This window comes from Hemitrygon akajei, chromosome 29 (genome assembly GCF_048418815.1).
Source record: "Hemitrygon akajei chromosome 29, sHemAka1.3, whole genome shotgun sequence".
NCBI classification, from domain to species: Eukaryota; Metazoa; Chordata; class Chondrichthyes; order Myliobatiformes; family Dasyatidae; genus Hemitrygon; species Hemitrygon akajei.
This window is the reverse complement of record NC_133152.1, coordinates 18,005,087-18,020,115: the sequence shown is the minus strand read 5'-3', so window position 1 is coordinate 18,020,115 and position 15,029 is coordinate 18,005,087. Positions and strand designations below refer to the sequence as shown.

At 41.8% G+C, this 15,029-nt stretch overlaps 1 protein-coding gene across 3 annotated transcripts in view; it reads right to left on the bottom strand.

The window, feature by feature from the left end:
* Positions 1-15,029, bottom strand: part of arhgef10lb (Rho guanine nucleotide exchange factor (GEF) 10-like b) — a 197,401-nt gene that overhangs the window by 13,305 nt on the left and 169,067 nt on the right. For 2 of the 3 annotated variants that reach the window (XM_073031768.1, XM_073031769.1), the window contains 3 exons: positions 10,517-10,659; positions 2,176-2,347; positions 52-174 (listed from right to left, as the gene is read on the bottom strand). In XM_073031768.1, coding sequence (XP_072887869.1) covers positions 52-174; positions 2,176-2,347; positions 10,517-10,659 — 438 coding nt within the window. Of the gene's footprint in view, positions 1-51; positions 175-2,175; positions 2,348-10,430; positions 10,660-15,029 lie in introns of those variants that run through there. The other variant, XR_012096662.1, reaches the window with a different exon arrangement.

Genomic DNA, 15,029 nt, shown 5'->3' with positions numbered 1-15,029 from the left:
CTTGCATGAAGTAGTACAAAATTATGAGGTCTATTGGAAAGAAGCTTTTACCTGTTACTTTTGGGATTCCCTCAAGTTTTGGTACAGGTAAAATAATTAAAATGCCTTGATTAGTTCCAACCCAGAGCATTCCTTGGCAAACCAACAAACACGACACCAAAACGTTCCTTTGGCCTAGACAAGAGAAACAGAAAGATGCACGATCAATGTAGACCAATTCAGTAGAAGGAAGATTTAGTAGTTCTCTCTTGTTTGTTCTCAATACTTAAATACATCTACTGAACATAATGTTCTCCCAATGGACTTGTTCAGTCCTTGATCCAATTACAGATTTTTCAAGAAGTAATGAAATTTTGTTATAGAACAGTAATCAGAAGACATTCTGACTCGAGAGCTTTGAAAGCATAGTCAGTTAAGTAAATCTGGTCCTGTTTTCCAAAATGATGTCTCATGACCTTTGGTAATTGATCTTTCTGAACTACTACAAACCATGGTTGTTTAGAATCATCAGAGACATATGATTAAGCAGTCAATGCAAAAATAGAATAAACTACAAGTTAATGAGAATGTTGCTTACCTTCGGATTGTATTGGGATTTGCATTCAGTGAGAGATTGTAATTGCTTTCTCATGACATGGTAGCCATTAAGCCCACTGAGTTTATGCTATCTGTATTAGTCCCATTCCCATCCTATTCCATCTACCACTATCTACGTTTTACAGTGGATGAGTAACCTACCAAGTAACATGTCATTAGGACATGAGAGGAAAGAGGAGGACCCCGGTGAAACCCACATACACAGGGAGAACATGCAAACTACAAAGACGACAGCAGAGAACAGAATCAAATACAGATGACTGGAGTCATCAAGTAGTTATGCCAGTGTACTACCCTATAACACTTCATCTGTCCTACTCATTCATTTTCTATTCCCTAACAACATTGGAGGCCATCATTCAACCCCGAATCTATGCTGATTCTCAAAGCAAATTGCATCAGTCCCTTCTGAACGATTCCTGTTCCGCTACATTTTTCCAAATCCATCACACTGCTCAGTGACTAGTGCGGTCACACTCCACATAGAGTACATCTGTAACTACAGTATGATGTGGCTTAGCAAGTGACAGGGAGAACAGTTTCCACCCAAAACTGTTTGAGCAATTCTTCTGCTTTGGATGAAACAACACAAATGCAGTTCCTAAACTCCTAAATTGCAAAGGGTTTTTTTAAAAAAAACTAGGAACATTAAATTATGTTTTAATGCAATAACTTTGACAATCTTTTACAATATTGTAAATATTTTTAGTTTTTGGTATGATTACAGCAAGCTAGACTGAATTAATTTTTCTTAATTTTTTTTATATTTCCTTATGACTTTAGGCTCATCAAGTCTTTGCTAACCCTCACAGCAATCTCAATCCCCCACAAATCATGTTCCCTCACATGCCTATTATACCTCATACAATACTTCCCTCAATTTATACCAATGTAGTTTTGTATATTTTGTCATGTGCATATAATACGTGTTAAGTTTACTTTGTCATCTACAGTGCCGCTACCACTGCAGAAAAAAACAATTTTCATGCCATTTACACCCCGGATATTTAGCTCCCTGACAAGAATTTGGGCAGCACAGTCACGCAGCGGTTAGCACAATGCTTTACAGCACCAGCAATCTTCAACCAATTCCCCTCACGATCTGTAAAGAGTTTGCATGTTCTCCCTGTGACCGCGTGGGTTTCCTCTGGATGCTCCAGTTTCCTCCCATATTCCAAAGACCTACGGTTAAGGTTAGTGACTTGCGGACATGCTGCGTTGGCACTGGAAGCATGGCAACACCTGTGGGCTGTCCCCAGAACAATCCTCGCATTGTGTGCTTTGCTGACACAAATAAAAACACATTTTGCTGTATGATTTGATGTACTGTACGTCTGACAAAGCTAACCTTTCTTCTTTTTCCCTCAGTAATCACCCAACTGATTCCCCTGCTACCCCATGACACTAGGGGTAACTAACAGTAGACAATTAACTTACCAACGTGGAACATGGAAGGAAACCAGAGCATTTGGGGAAACCTGTGCTGTCACAGGGAGAACATTTGTACACAATGTCCAAAAAAAAAAACGGCCAATGTACAACAACCAATCTCAGATAGCACAACGATAATCTTTTTACCTGGATTGAAGAGAGCATTGCGTGGAATAACATTGATTTCCTGCAAATGCTCCAGGGTTTCTGTGTGAAATAATCGAATTGAGGATCCTGCAGAAAAGGCCATCCACACTCCACCACCAGCTTTCATCATATGGGTCACTTTCACCTCTTCATTGGGATGTGCATCCAGGCACTGGCAAAACAGGAAGGTCAGCTTTCACTAAAAAGAAACTGTGTGTACAGAAATCGGTCATTTGTTGCAAGCACTAAACACACACTTATGGGAATGTTGGTGCACTGGACTCTGCTTCCAAAGTTTGAATCCTTCAGTAACAAAGGAGGAACTCAGAAACTGAGTTCCCATTACAGTATGGTGCACTCAGTGCACACAGCTGAGGAAAAGCATCCTTTACTTTAAAAGCAACTTGCAGAAAAACTAAAAACCAGAAAGAGGACTCTCCATTGCTATTCATTCCAATGTATCATCCGAATTTGTATCTACCTCAGATAGGACAGAATGCCACCCTTGGCTACTAATGCTCAACAGGAGCTAAAGTATCAGACGACGCTACACTCCCCTCTGCCACTGTTCAGTTCCACTGAAGTCAACAGAGGACACGCTATGCCCAGTTGATGTTCCACCAGGTTTTTTAAAAAAAGCAGCAGCAAGCAAATACAACTAAGATGCCTTTGTACTCCAGGCACAGTTTGGACAGTAGGCAGCAAGATCCCCAGCGAGATGTTCCTGTTGCCATCCAGCACTGATCACACAAAGTTTCACCTTAACCAGCTATTCTCAGGTGGAATTGTCTCATTCTGCAGGTTGGGCATTTATATAGCTGTTGCTTGGCTACTATTGTAACCACGGACCACCAAGCACGGACTGGACAAATTTATACTTCTGAGGCTGAGAGTGCTGGAGGGCCTTTCTGAGATGAAGGGGAAAGCTAGCTCTCCGTATAGATGGTTTTCAGTCACAGGCAGTGCGCCTGTGGGAAAAATATCGCTCCTGGCTGCAGCTCTTTCCGAATGGGTTTGCCGAGCCTACAGAGCTATGCCCTGACAGGGAAATTCAACTGGTAAGCTAAGGACAGTTCACTGCTTACCTTAGTTATGTTGCAGACAGACAGGGTTGTTATTTTAGTGTTGCAGCGTATTTTATTTCCTCTTTAAATCTGTATAAAGTTCAAAGGATGCCCAGTATCTTAGGTGAGGCAATAAAGAAAATCACTGTTACAGCATGTTGAGCAACATGTCTATATACTCAAATCACAGTTGAATTGTTATGGTTAAAATGTCCAGATTGCATCTTACTAAGCATTCAGAAGTGGTGTCGGAATCTCCTGGGTTAGATGCAACCCAATTACACGGTGTGAATCCCAATCAAAAAGAGGATGCTCCTGGGCACATTCTCCTTTTTCCAGCTGTATCACTCACATCTCTCCGGGAGTGAGATTGCTCAAATCACAGTTTTGCTGTGAAACTTCAGGGATTGGAATAAGACAAGCCAGGTGAATAGTATGCGACATACTCATAAAGAGGGGAGGGGAAATTAAAGGAATGTATACTCCTACTGGATCAGATTTAAATAGTGAAACTGAAAGCCATCAGCTCCATCTGAAGATAAATATTTCAACTGAGCACCTACAAGTTGAATGGGCTAATCACACACAACTGGAGATCAAAGTCCAAGTGCAGACAGAAGACAAGTGGGCAAACAGTGAGATATCCCATTAGCTTGCTCTACACGAACCAATTACCAGCACAATACAATGCAGAGGACAAAAATACCAATTCCCAAGTTCCTGGCAGAAAAAAATGGAAAACTTGTCCAATCAATAGAAAGGCAGTTCATTGCAGAATCTTCATTAATATGCTTCATGAGTGATTGAGTTAGCACAGCTTTGCAATGGCAAACTCAGAACCGATTAATATCCTCAAACATTATCTGCCAATTTAAATCAGGCTATCTTACTTTTATTCTAACACACAGTCTATTCAATCAAATGCACACCACAACCCAATTCTTTTTGTGAAACAAGCAGATTGACCATCGACTACAAAATAAAATAGCAAAGCATTCATTGACTTCAGAAGTAACATGGACATTACTGTAATTGGCAGCAATGCTTCATGGATAAAGCTTTTATAATTTAAAAGGAAATCAATGACAATAATTACTGAATGCCAAACAAACTCCATTTAACACAAGCATATTTGAGATACCCCAATAGATCAGAGACACTGGCACTGCTCGATGTATTTCCTGAAGGTTCTTCTTGCATGTCTACACAAATATAGAGCTTTCTCTACTTAATTGTGGTACCTCCAAGGATACAAGATTGCCCACAGCGTCCTTGGGTCTGAAATTGAGACAGCCATCATTCCCACATTCTATTGGTGACCCACAGCAGGAAATGACTACTAAAGGGATAGGATTAAGGTTGGCTGTGATGCACTTAACATTAGAATATTTTTCTTGCCTTTCATTTAGATTTGAAAAACGTACTCATATGAGTAACACAAAAGCAATCAGTTCTGTTGGAAGCCTCCTTAATAGGTACCAAACCCAGTTAGAATCAGTGTTCAAATGAGCAGCTCAGAATGAACACAGACACAAATAAGAATTTACAACACACATATTTAGGATTTATAGCCAAGACTGTCAGATCTTGCCAACTGAATGAAAAACTATTTTCTGAATTTTTAAAAAATTTATACAAAGATGACAGAAAAGCAGAGTCAGCCTTGCAAGCATAACTAATTTTTTTGGTTCACTGCTGACAGATGCTTCCACCGATACGGTACATTCAGTTCCCGGAGAATAAGAGGCACACTGAATGAACCAGCTGAGATCAAGAATATCCTTTCTCTCCCTTATCCCCAGCTTCACATACAGAGGCAAATTGCTCTCGGTGTTAACCAAACTTAAGTAATCCTAAACTAGATTATTTTAAGCCTAAACGAATGGAAAATCAGGTTAAAAATCAAATACAAATTTCAGAGTCAAAAATTAACTCTATAAATCAGCTAACTTGTGGCTTGAATGGAGAATGCAAGGTAATGCTGGCAACTGCATTCACCAAATATCTGTTGCAGATTAGCTGTTATCACCCAGTGATGGTACTCCAATCCTGGAAGAAGATTAAGAGTTCAAAGCCCATTCCAGAAACTTGCATGCAACCTGAAGTAACAACGGATTACATCATCCTCAAAAGAGGGATGAATTTTCACAGCGAGGCCCTCATCTCCTCACACAGGTGCATGAAAAGAGGCACGTCACTAACACACAATCAAAGCCATTTTCCCTCAGTTTCCTAGCCAGAATTTATCCTTCCACTGACCCCCGAAGACACCAGTCATTTATATTATAGCTATTTGTGGGAGTTGCAGCACATTCCATAGAACCATAGAACCACAGAACACTACGGCCCAGTACAGGCCCTTCAGCCCTCCATGTTGTGCCAACCCATATAATCCTTTTAAAAAAGTACTAAACCCACACTACCCTATAACCCTCCATTTTTCTTTCATCATTGTCTTTCTTTCATTTTTCTTACATTATATTTGTACATTCTGGGCAATTAACTAATTTAGAATGCCCCAAGGTTGTTAAAAGACAAATGCTGTCTTTCTATCTGCTTTCTACACAGAACTGCATGCAGCAAGGGACAATAACACTACTCTTCCTCTCCTTTATCCTCAGCTTCACATACAGAGGCAAATTGCTCTTGGTGTTACCCTGCCCGAACAGGAGAAGTGGTAACTTTCACTTGCATTGACTTATTGGGTAATTATTGCATGCAGTCTTTTCTGGGACAAACAGTTTGGCAGCAAGTAAAAAAGTGAGGTTGTCGGTGGCATAGCACACTTGACAGCAGTTTCCTGGGGGAGAGAGCACAGGGACGAATATAAACAATTCTTAGAGAGAGTTTCATAATGCCATGGGGAGAAATGCAGAAAGAGAAAAAAAAAATCCTGGACTTCTCTATATAAAACTGTATGAGCAGAGATCAGTTTATTGCACTATATGTTATTCAAATCCCAGTAGATGTAAATCAAAAATTTAAGAAAAGTCTTGCAGAATTTATTTCTCCTCAAAGGCAAAAGAATTGTGTATGGGAGGTCACTGAGGCATAAGAATGAATTCAAAGGGTAAAGTGGGGCATTGCTGGAAAATGAAGGAATTGAAGAAAAAGGCAAAAAGACGAAGGTTTAATGGATTTTTCTAATAAAGAAATTGCTGTTGTTGCGAAGTCCCAGGCACTGAAGAACTGTGTTGCATATCAAAGTCTTCCAAGTAAGACAACAGTGCCCCTTTAAGGTCGAATGAATAAGAGCATGCTTTGTGTTGAGAGGAGCTGCCTCGATACTCTGTTGCTAGAACAGAAAGCAACATCTGCTAGTTAATTCTATTGCTGCTTGTGGGAGCATCTAAATCCACTTTTGCTTCATGTGGCTTTCATAAAATATTCTCACAGAAATTAATCAAAGATCATTTTCTGCAGCACACTCTCCTGCCCACTTTGTAATGCAAATGGTCCAAGCTTCTCACAGCTAATATGAATTTTTAATGTATTTTTTGCAATGTCTTAAGAGATTACATCATTTTAAATTGTCCTATATCGTCAAGGAGATGAATTTACAGCTCCAGCTGTGCAAAGATTTTACTGGGTGTCAGGGAAGTCAGCTACTGAGCAGGCCAGCAAAAGGTTTTTGGTAGACACATATTTTTGTTTCAAGGTGGGAGAGACTGCAGGCGACTGATATTTAAGTAAGAGATTAATCAAATAAAATAATGTGCACAATCTGTTCTCTTTTTCCCACTTCTATTCTTTGTTCTCATACCAGTCTGTACTGAATTCTTCCCTTGTGTTCCAATTTGCCAACATCATCCTACAGGATCTGCCACCTCCTCACGACCTTCACTCATCATTTTCCAACACTCCTATTAAGCCCTTAAGACATTCTTCCTTTGTTATTGCCATTTTATCGATTAAATCTTCTTTCCCTTTCTCACCAGTCTTAAGGACATTATCTCAAGCATTTGCGTCAACCTCAACAGCATACTTTTCCTCGGAACGTGTTGATAAATCTCTAAACATCCTGGTTTGAGTTAGCATACATTAAAGCATCATCAGCATGCTGAATTTTGATGATTACACAGTCCTGATGAAGGGTCTCATCCCGAAACGTCAACCGTATTTCTCCCTATAGATGCTGCCTGGCCTGCTGCGTTCCATCAGCATTTTGTGTGTGTTGCTTGAAGTTTGATGATTGGTGGTTTTGAGACTAGAATGGAGAATGGAGATAGTTCATTGTAAATTGGCAACTCCAAACTACCACAGCAGAGGAAAGGCTTCTGTTTAAATCTGTTTCTCTTTAACTCTGTTTCTCTTTCCACAGATACTGCCTGACTCACTGAAATTCCTAAATTTTCTATTTTTATTTCAGATTTCCCGTGACTGCAGATTAAAAAAAAATTAAACTACAGCTCACAATTATTTAGATACTCAACAAGGGTCAACATCGTCCCCATGCTGAAGTCTTCAGTGTCTTGCCTCAGTGCCTACCGTCCCGTTGCACCCACATCCATCATCATGAAGTGTTTCGAGAGGCTCGTCATGAGGCACATCAAGACCCTGCTGCCCCCTCACTGGGCCCCCTGCAGTTCACGTACCGTCCCAACTGTTCAACAGATGACGCCATTGCCATTACCCTCCACCTGGCCCTAACCCACCTGGACAAAAAAGACACGTACGTTCGAATGCTGTTCATAGACTTCAGTTCAGTATTCAACACAATCATTCTTCAGAAACTGATTGGAAAGCTGAGCCTACTGGCTACCTCTGAAACTGGATACTAGACTTCCTGACTGGGAGATCTCAGTCAGTCCAGATTGGAGGCAGCTTCTCCAACACCATCACACTGAGCATGGGGGCCCCCCAGGGCTGCGTGCTCAGTCCACTGCTGTTCACTCTGCAGACCCACGACTGTGCTGCAACACACAGCTCGAACTATATCATCAAGTTCGCCAATGACACGACCGTGGTGGGTCTCATCAGCAAGAATGATGAGTCAGCTTACAGAGAGGAGGTGCAGCGGCTAACGGACTGATGCAGAGCCAACAACCTGTCTCTGAATGTGAACAAAACAAAGGAGATGGTTGTTGACTTCAGGAGGGCACGGAGCAACGACTCTCTGCTGAACATCGACGGTTCCTCAGTAGAGATTGTTAAGAGCACCAAATTCCTTGGTGATCACCTGGCGGAGAATCTCACCTGGTCCCTCAAAACCAGCTCCATAGCAAAGAAAGCCCAGCAGCATCTCTACTTTCTGCGAAGGCTGAAGAAAGTCCATCTCTCACCCCCATCCTCACCCCATTCTACAGAGGTTGTACTAAGAGCATCCTGAGCAGCTGCATCACTGCCTGTTTCAGAAATTGCACCATCTCGGATCGCAAGACCCTGCAGCGGATAGTAAGGTCAGCTGAGAAGATCATCAGCGTCTCTCTTCCCACAATTACAGACATTTACACCAAACGCCGCATCTGCAAAGCAAACAGCATTGTGAAAGACCCCAAACACCCCTCATACAAACTCTTCTACTTTCTGCCATCTGGGAAAAGGCACCGAAGCATTCGGGCTCTCACAACCAGACTATGTAACAGTTTCTTCTCCCAAGCCATCAGACTCCTCAATACCCAGAGCCTGGACTGACACCTTACTGCCCTATTGTCTTGTTTATTATTTATTGCAATGCCTGCACTGTTTTGTGCACTTTATGCAGTCCTGGGGAGGTCAGTAGTCTAGTGTAATTTTTTTTCTGTGTTGGTTTTACGTAGTTCAGTGTAGTTTTTGTACTGTTTTATGTAGCACCATGGTCCTGAAAAATGCTGTCTCATTTCTACTGTGTACTGTACCAGCTTTTATGGTCGAAATGACAATAAAAAGTGACTTGACTTGACTTTATAACTGTTCACTCTGATTATGAACTGCGACAATACAATTAATGCAGCAACATCCACTAATTGCAAGTTCTTCTTGTTTTTATTCTACTTGAGGCCAAAGGAGAACTGCTGTTGACCCATTTGTTAAACAGAGCATTGATTTAACCAATGATTCCTTACCTTTTAGGCTGCCCTGGAAAAGGGTGAACAAAAACAGTTCTACCTAATCATCATCATCCTCGTAACCTGCCGTGTCATATTGACCTGGGCTATCATGGTCTATGATCGTGATTGTTCTTGGCAAATTCTACTGAAGTGGTTTTTTGCACCTGCCTTCTTCTGTTCGGTGTCTTTACAAGACAGGTGGCCCCAGCCATTATCAACACTCTTCAGACACTGTCTGCCTGGAATCAACGGTCACATACCCAGGACTTGTGGTATGCACCAGCTGCTCATACGACCGTCCTCCACCTCCTCCCATGGCTTCACGCGACCTGATTGGGGGGGGCGGAGCTAGGCAGTTGCCACACCTTGCCCAAGGGCAACCGAAGGCTAGCGAGGGGAAGGGGTGTCTCACACTTCCTTTGATAGACACACATCTCCAACCCGCCACCCACTCCCTACCGTAACATTTGTAAAAAAAAAACATACAGATTTTAGGCCTGTTCCTTGTTAATACTACAAATCACAAACAACTCAAGCTAATTAATTAACATCTTATAGCAAGTTCCAAGATGTAGCCTTGTACAATGATGGCTAGATATCTTCACCCATAAATTATATATATTATTTGTGTTTACTACCAGACTGTACCTTTGCTAATGAAGGCCTGCACATGCCTGATGAAGTTCAAGGTATCAGGACTAACCAGATTTCCTCAGGTGACTGAGGAAAAAACAATAACATGGCCATAAAAATTAATTGTTATTGTGAATCGTGCACAGCACAATGCCAAGATACAGCAGAGCTCCAGTGACCAGGTTTGATACCGGCCTCAGAGTTGTCAAGCTCTTTCTGTGACCTTGTGGGTTTCCTCTAAGTTTCCTCCCACATCCCAAAGATGTACTGGTAGATTAAATGCCGACGGTAAATTGCCATTGTGCAGGTTAAAAGAACCAAGGGAGAGGTGACAAACATAAGTGAAGAAGAATAAATTGCAAGGGTAAAAAATTAAAGAGATTGAGACTAATTGTTTCCCCATGAGCCTAATGTGGTGAATGGCTGTATTATATGTACAAATTTAGCTTTTTCTTAAAGTTGGTCTTTAAAGAAACTTATTTTAGATCAAACATCTACAATAGAGAGAATGAATCTAAGTCTCACTAACTCGATCAAGAGCTTCCTTTGATGTTGTAGCTAAAAGCCTCAAGGGGAAGAAGCCTCACGGTCTGGCAGCAATAGCAGTGCTCATACCCGAGTAGTGAAGGAACTGACATCGATCAGAGTGACCCGATTCCCACAGCCAGCCCACATTGTGTCGTCCACAGCCAGGAGTGAAAGGACCGGAGCTGATCCAACCTTAACAGATCGGGGAGAATCCCATTTCCAGCTTCCTTCTGAAAAATGGAGATAAGGAAAATGAAGGAAGAATTAGAGCAGGATGTACTGGAACTCACACTGCAATTTCAACAACACAAACCATTAGACCTCAAAAACAAATATTCTCTAATCCAGTATCAAAGCCACCATTTCATCAACCTTCAGTGTGCCAACGATGTTCTAATGTTAATTGGTTCATGCAAAGATCTTCAGAGATTTAACAGCACATTTGCAAATGTAAGTAGGACTATTGTTTGAAATTAAGGAGACCAATATCCTCTATCAAGCTAGTGACTTAGATCCAGGTCTGGTAACTGAGATTCACGGAGAGAGCCAGTGATAATGTCTTTCATTTCCTATCTCTCTTAAAAACAGTGGTTATAAAGTGGACCCAATTCAGAGCTAACCCAAAATAAAGTTTACCTTCATTATAACTTAGAAAATCACAATGATACAGGAGAGAGAAACCTACAGCATATTAAAAAGGTAAACTTCATTGGCCTTGTAGACATCCAATTAAAACCCACCATCTCTTATATAGGTGAACTATTCAGGAATTGCCTTTAGAATAGAGTCACTCCCTGCAAGGATCTAAGAGTAGCCAAGTACATGTGCAATGAATCCATACATTTCCAATTCCATACGAATTCCAAATGCAGTTACAGAAGGTACAAAAAAAAACCTATCTTGGCACACCTGAACGAGTCAAGAGTAAAGGGGTCTCTGTTTGTACAGTTCCCGTCATAAAGCCCATCCCAACTCTCCATCCACAATTTTACTCAAACTTGATATCTATTAAAGTTCAACGTAAATGTTATCATCTAAGTACATACATGCCACCATATACAACCCTCAGATTCATTTTCTTGTGTCTACACTCAACAATTTTATAGAACAGCAATTATTACAAGATCAATGAAAGATCAACCAGAGTGCAAAAGACAACAAACTGTGCAAATGCAAATAAATAGCAATAAATAATGAAAACATGTGATAAAGAGTTCTTAAAAGTGACATCGCTGGTTTTGGGAACATTTCAATGATGGGGCAAGTGCAGTTATCCCTTTTTGTTCAAGAGCCTGATGGTTGAAGGGTAGCAACTGTTCATGAAGCTGCTGGTGCAAGTCCTGAGGCTCTTATACCTTCTGCCTGATGGCAGCAGTGGGAAGAGAGCATGACCTGGTTATTAAGTTATTAGAGACACAACAGTCAGGAGAATGCTTGGCCAAAAATCAAAAACAAATATCAGTAAAGCATTTCACAAGGTCCCTCATGGCATGCTGGTCCAAAAGATGAAGTCAAGTGGGATCCAAAGTGAGTTGGCAAGCAGGTTTGGTCACAGAAGACAGAGTGTTACTCTGACCAGGGACCTATGACCAGTGATGGTCCACACAGATCAGGGCTGGGACCTCCATTGTTTGTGATGAAGACAAATCATCTGCTTGAACATTTTGGTGGTCCAATTAGTAAGTCTGCAGAAAGCAAAAATCTGTGGAGTTGATGACAGTGAAGAAGATTGTCAAAGGATACAGTACGTGTACATCAACTGAAAATGGCAGATGGCGCGTAATCCAGACAAGTATGAAGTTTAACACATGCTGAAGAAACTCAGCAGGTCAGGCAATATCAATGGAGGGGAATAAGCAGTCGCCGTTTCAGGTCAAAATACTTCATCAGGAACTAACCGGACCTTGGCCTGAAAAGGTAACTGCTTAATCCCCTCCATTAAAGCTGCCTGACATATGGACTGTGCGTGTTTCTTGGAATTTCCAGCATCTGTAAGTTTCCTTTTGTCAAATTCAAAGTAACAGTTAAAAGTAAAATTTATTATCAGAGTACAAACATGTCAACACATACAACCCTGAGATTCTATTACTGCGGGCATGCTTAGCAAATCTATAGAACACTAACTGTAAACAGGATCAATGGACAACAAACTGTGCAAATACAAATATAAATAATTAGCAAAAAATAATAAGCAAGAGATAACTAGATAAAGAGTCCTTAAAATGAGACCATCAGTTGTGGGAACACCAGAAGTAGAATGTGTAGTTAACTCCTTTTGTTCAAGAGCCTGATGGTCGAGGGGTAGAAACTGTTACTGAACCTGATGGTGCAAGTCCTGAGGCTCTTATACCTTCCACCTGATGGCAGCAGTGAGAAAAGAGCATGTCCTGGGTGGTGAGGATCTTTGATGATCAATGCCGCTCTCCTATGGCAGTGTTTCATGTAGATGTGCTCGATGGTTGAGAAGGTGTTACCCATTATATACTGGGCAAATCCACTATCTTTTGTAGGATTATCCACTCAAAGGCATTGGTGTTCCCATACCAGGCTGTAAAATCACACTTTACACCACACATCTATAGAGGTTTGCCAAGGTTTTTTGATGACATGCCAAATCTCTGTAGACTCCTAAGGAAGTAATGGCGTTGTTGCGCTTTCTTGGCAATTATATTTATATGATGGGTTCAGGACAGGTCCTCTGAGAGAGTGACACCCAAGAATTTAAAGTTACTGACCTCTCAATCTCTGATTACTGGCTCATGGACCTCTGGTTTCACTCTCCAGAAATCTACAATCAGTCAAGTGTAAAATGTGGCATTTTGGGAGGTCCAATGCAAGAAACGTACAGTAAATGGCAGGAACCTTTGAAGCACTGGTGTGCAGAAGGATTTTAGGGTGCAAGGAGGCGCAGTAGCATAGCAATTAGGGCAACACTATTACAGTGCCAGTAATCTGGGTTCATTACCCACCACTGTTTGTAAGGAACACACACAAAATGCTGGTGGAACGCAACAGGCCAGGCAGCATCTATAGGAAGAAGCACTGTTGACGTATCAGGTCAAAACCCTTCGTCAGGAGTAACTGAAAGAAAAGATAGTAAGAGATTTGAAAGTAGGAGGGGGAGGGGGAAATGTGAAATGATAGGAGAAGACCGGAGAGGGTGGGGTGAAGCTAAGAGCTGGAAAGGTGATTGGCAAAAGGGATATGGAGCTGGAGAAGGGGAAGGATCGTGGTTTCCTCTTGTTTATTGCTTGTAAGGAGTTTGTATCTTCTCCCGATGACCACATGTTGCCTCCCACATTCTGAAGACGTGTTAGTAGGCTAATTGGTCATGTGGGAGGTGTGGGCTTGTGGGACCAGAAGGGTCTGTTACTATGCTGCATTTCTTGAAAGTGCATAACTCCTGAGAGTAGCAACACGTAGATAGGGTGACAAATGTGTACAAAATGCTTGCATTCATCAGTTGAGGTACTGAGTATCAAAGTAGGGAAATCATGTTGCAGCTGTCTAAAAGATTAGTCCAGCCATATTTAGAGTATCATGTGCAGTTCTGGTCACCAGACTACAAGGACTATGTGGAGAGGATGCAGCAGAGGTCCATCAGGATGAATAGTATTAGTTATAAGGAGTGGGTGAACAAACTCAGACTGCATTCTCAGGAGTTTTGGAGGCTGAGAGGTGATCCAACAGAATGTACTAAATTAAGAGAAGTACATTTCCCAAGGTTGTTATAGCTGGGAGTGGAAGTAGGGACAAGCTCCCACTACCTATTAAATGCTCCCAATGGCATGCGTCTCAGATAGCCTCTGACAACCAAGTCAAGCTCCTAGCCTTCATGTGTGGCTTAGATACTAAGCTTGACAGAACCATTTCTACTGACAGGAGAAGCAGCAAAGGTAGGTTACTGGTAACCTAATATCAGTCCACTTCAGGTATATGGGGCTCATCAGCCAAGGTTGGCAGTTCATCCAGGAGAAGGATAACTCTGATCTCAAACCTCCGCTTCCTTGCAGCTATACCAATTCATGGGGAAGGCTTCAGGACTTAACCCAGTGGGAAAAATCCTAAGGCAGTCCTATGTTGGGTTCAATGCTGACTGGCAACTCTTGCGATACTGCTGGTGCCAAACTCTGCCATTCCTTTGGGCTCATTGGATGCGTGGTGATGGGGAACTTGCTACATGTGCACAGCTTGCTCTCCATACTGTAATATCCAGGCGTGCGTATCTAGACAGCTAGAAGGCAACATCCATTATCGACCCTGACTGATGGAGGCCTCATGAGAGATATATGCAGCGTGTGCAGTCAAGAGTTCAAGACCCCTTCCCCACCCATCCCATGTTCATCATCGTCATGTGCCGTGTCATATGACATAGGTGATCATGGTCTTTCCATGACCATGATCGTCTTTGGCAAATTTTTCTACAGAAGTGGTTTGCCATTGGCTTCTTCTGGGCAGTGTCTTCACGAGATGGGTGACCCCAGCCATTATCAATACTCATCAGAGGTTGCTAGCCTGGCATCAGTGGTTGCATTACCAGGACTTGCAATATGCACCATCTGCTCATCCGACCGTCCACCACCTGCTCCCATGATATTAC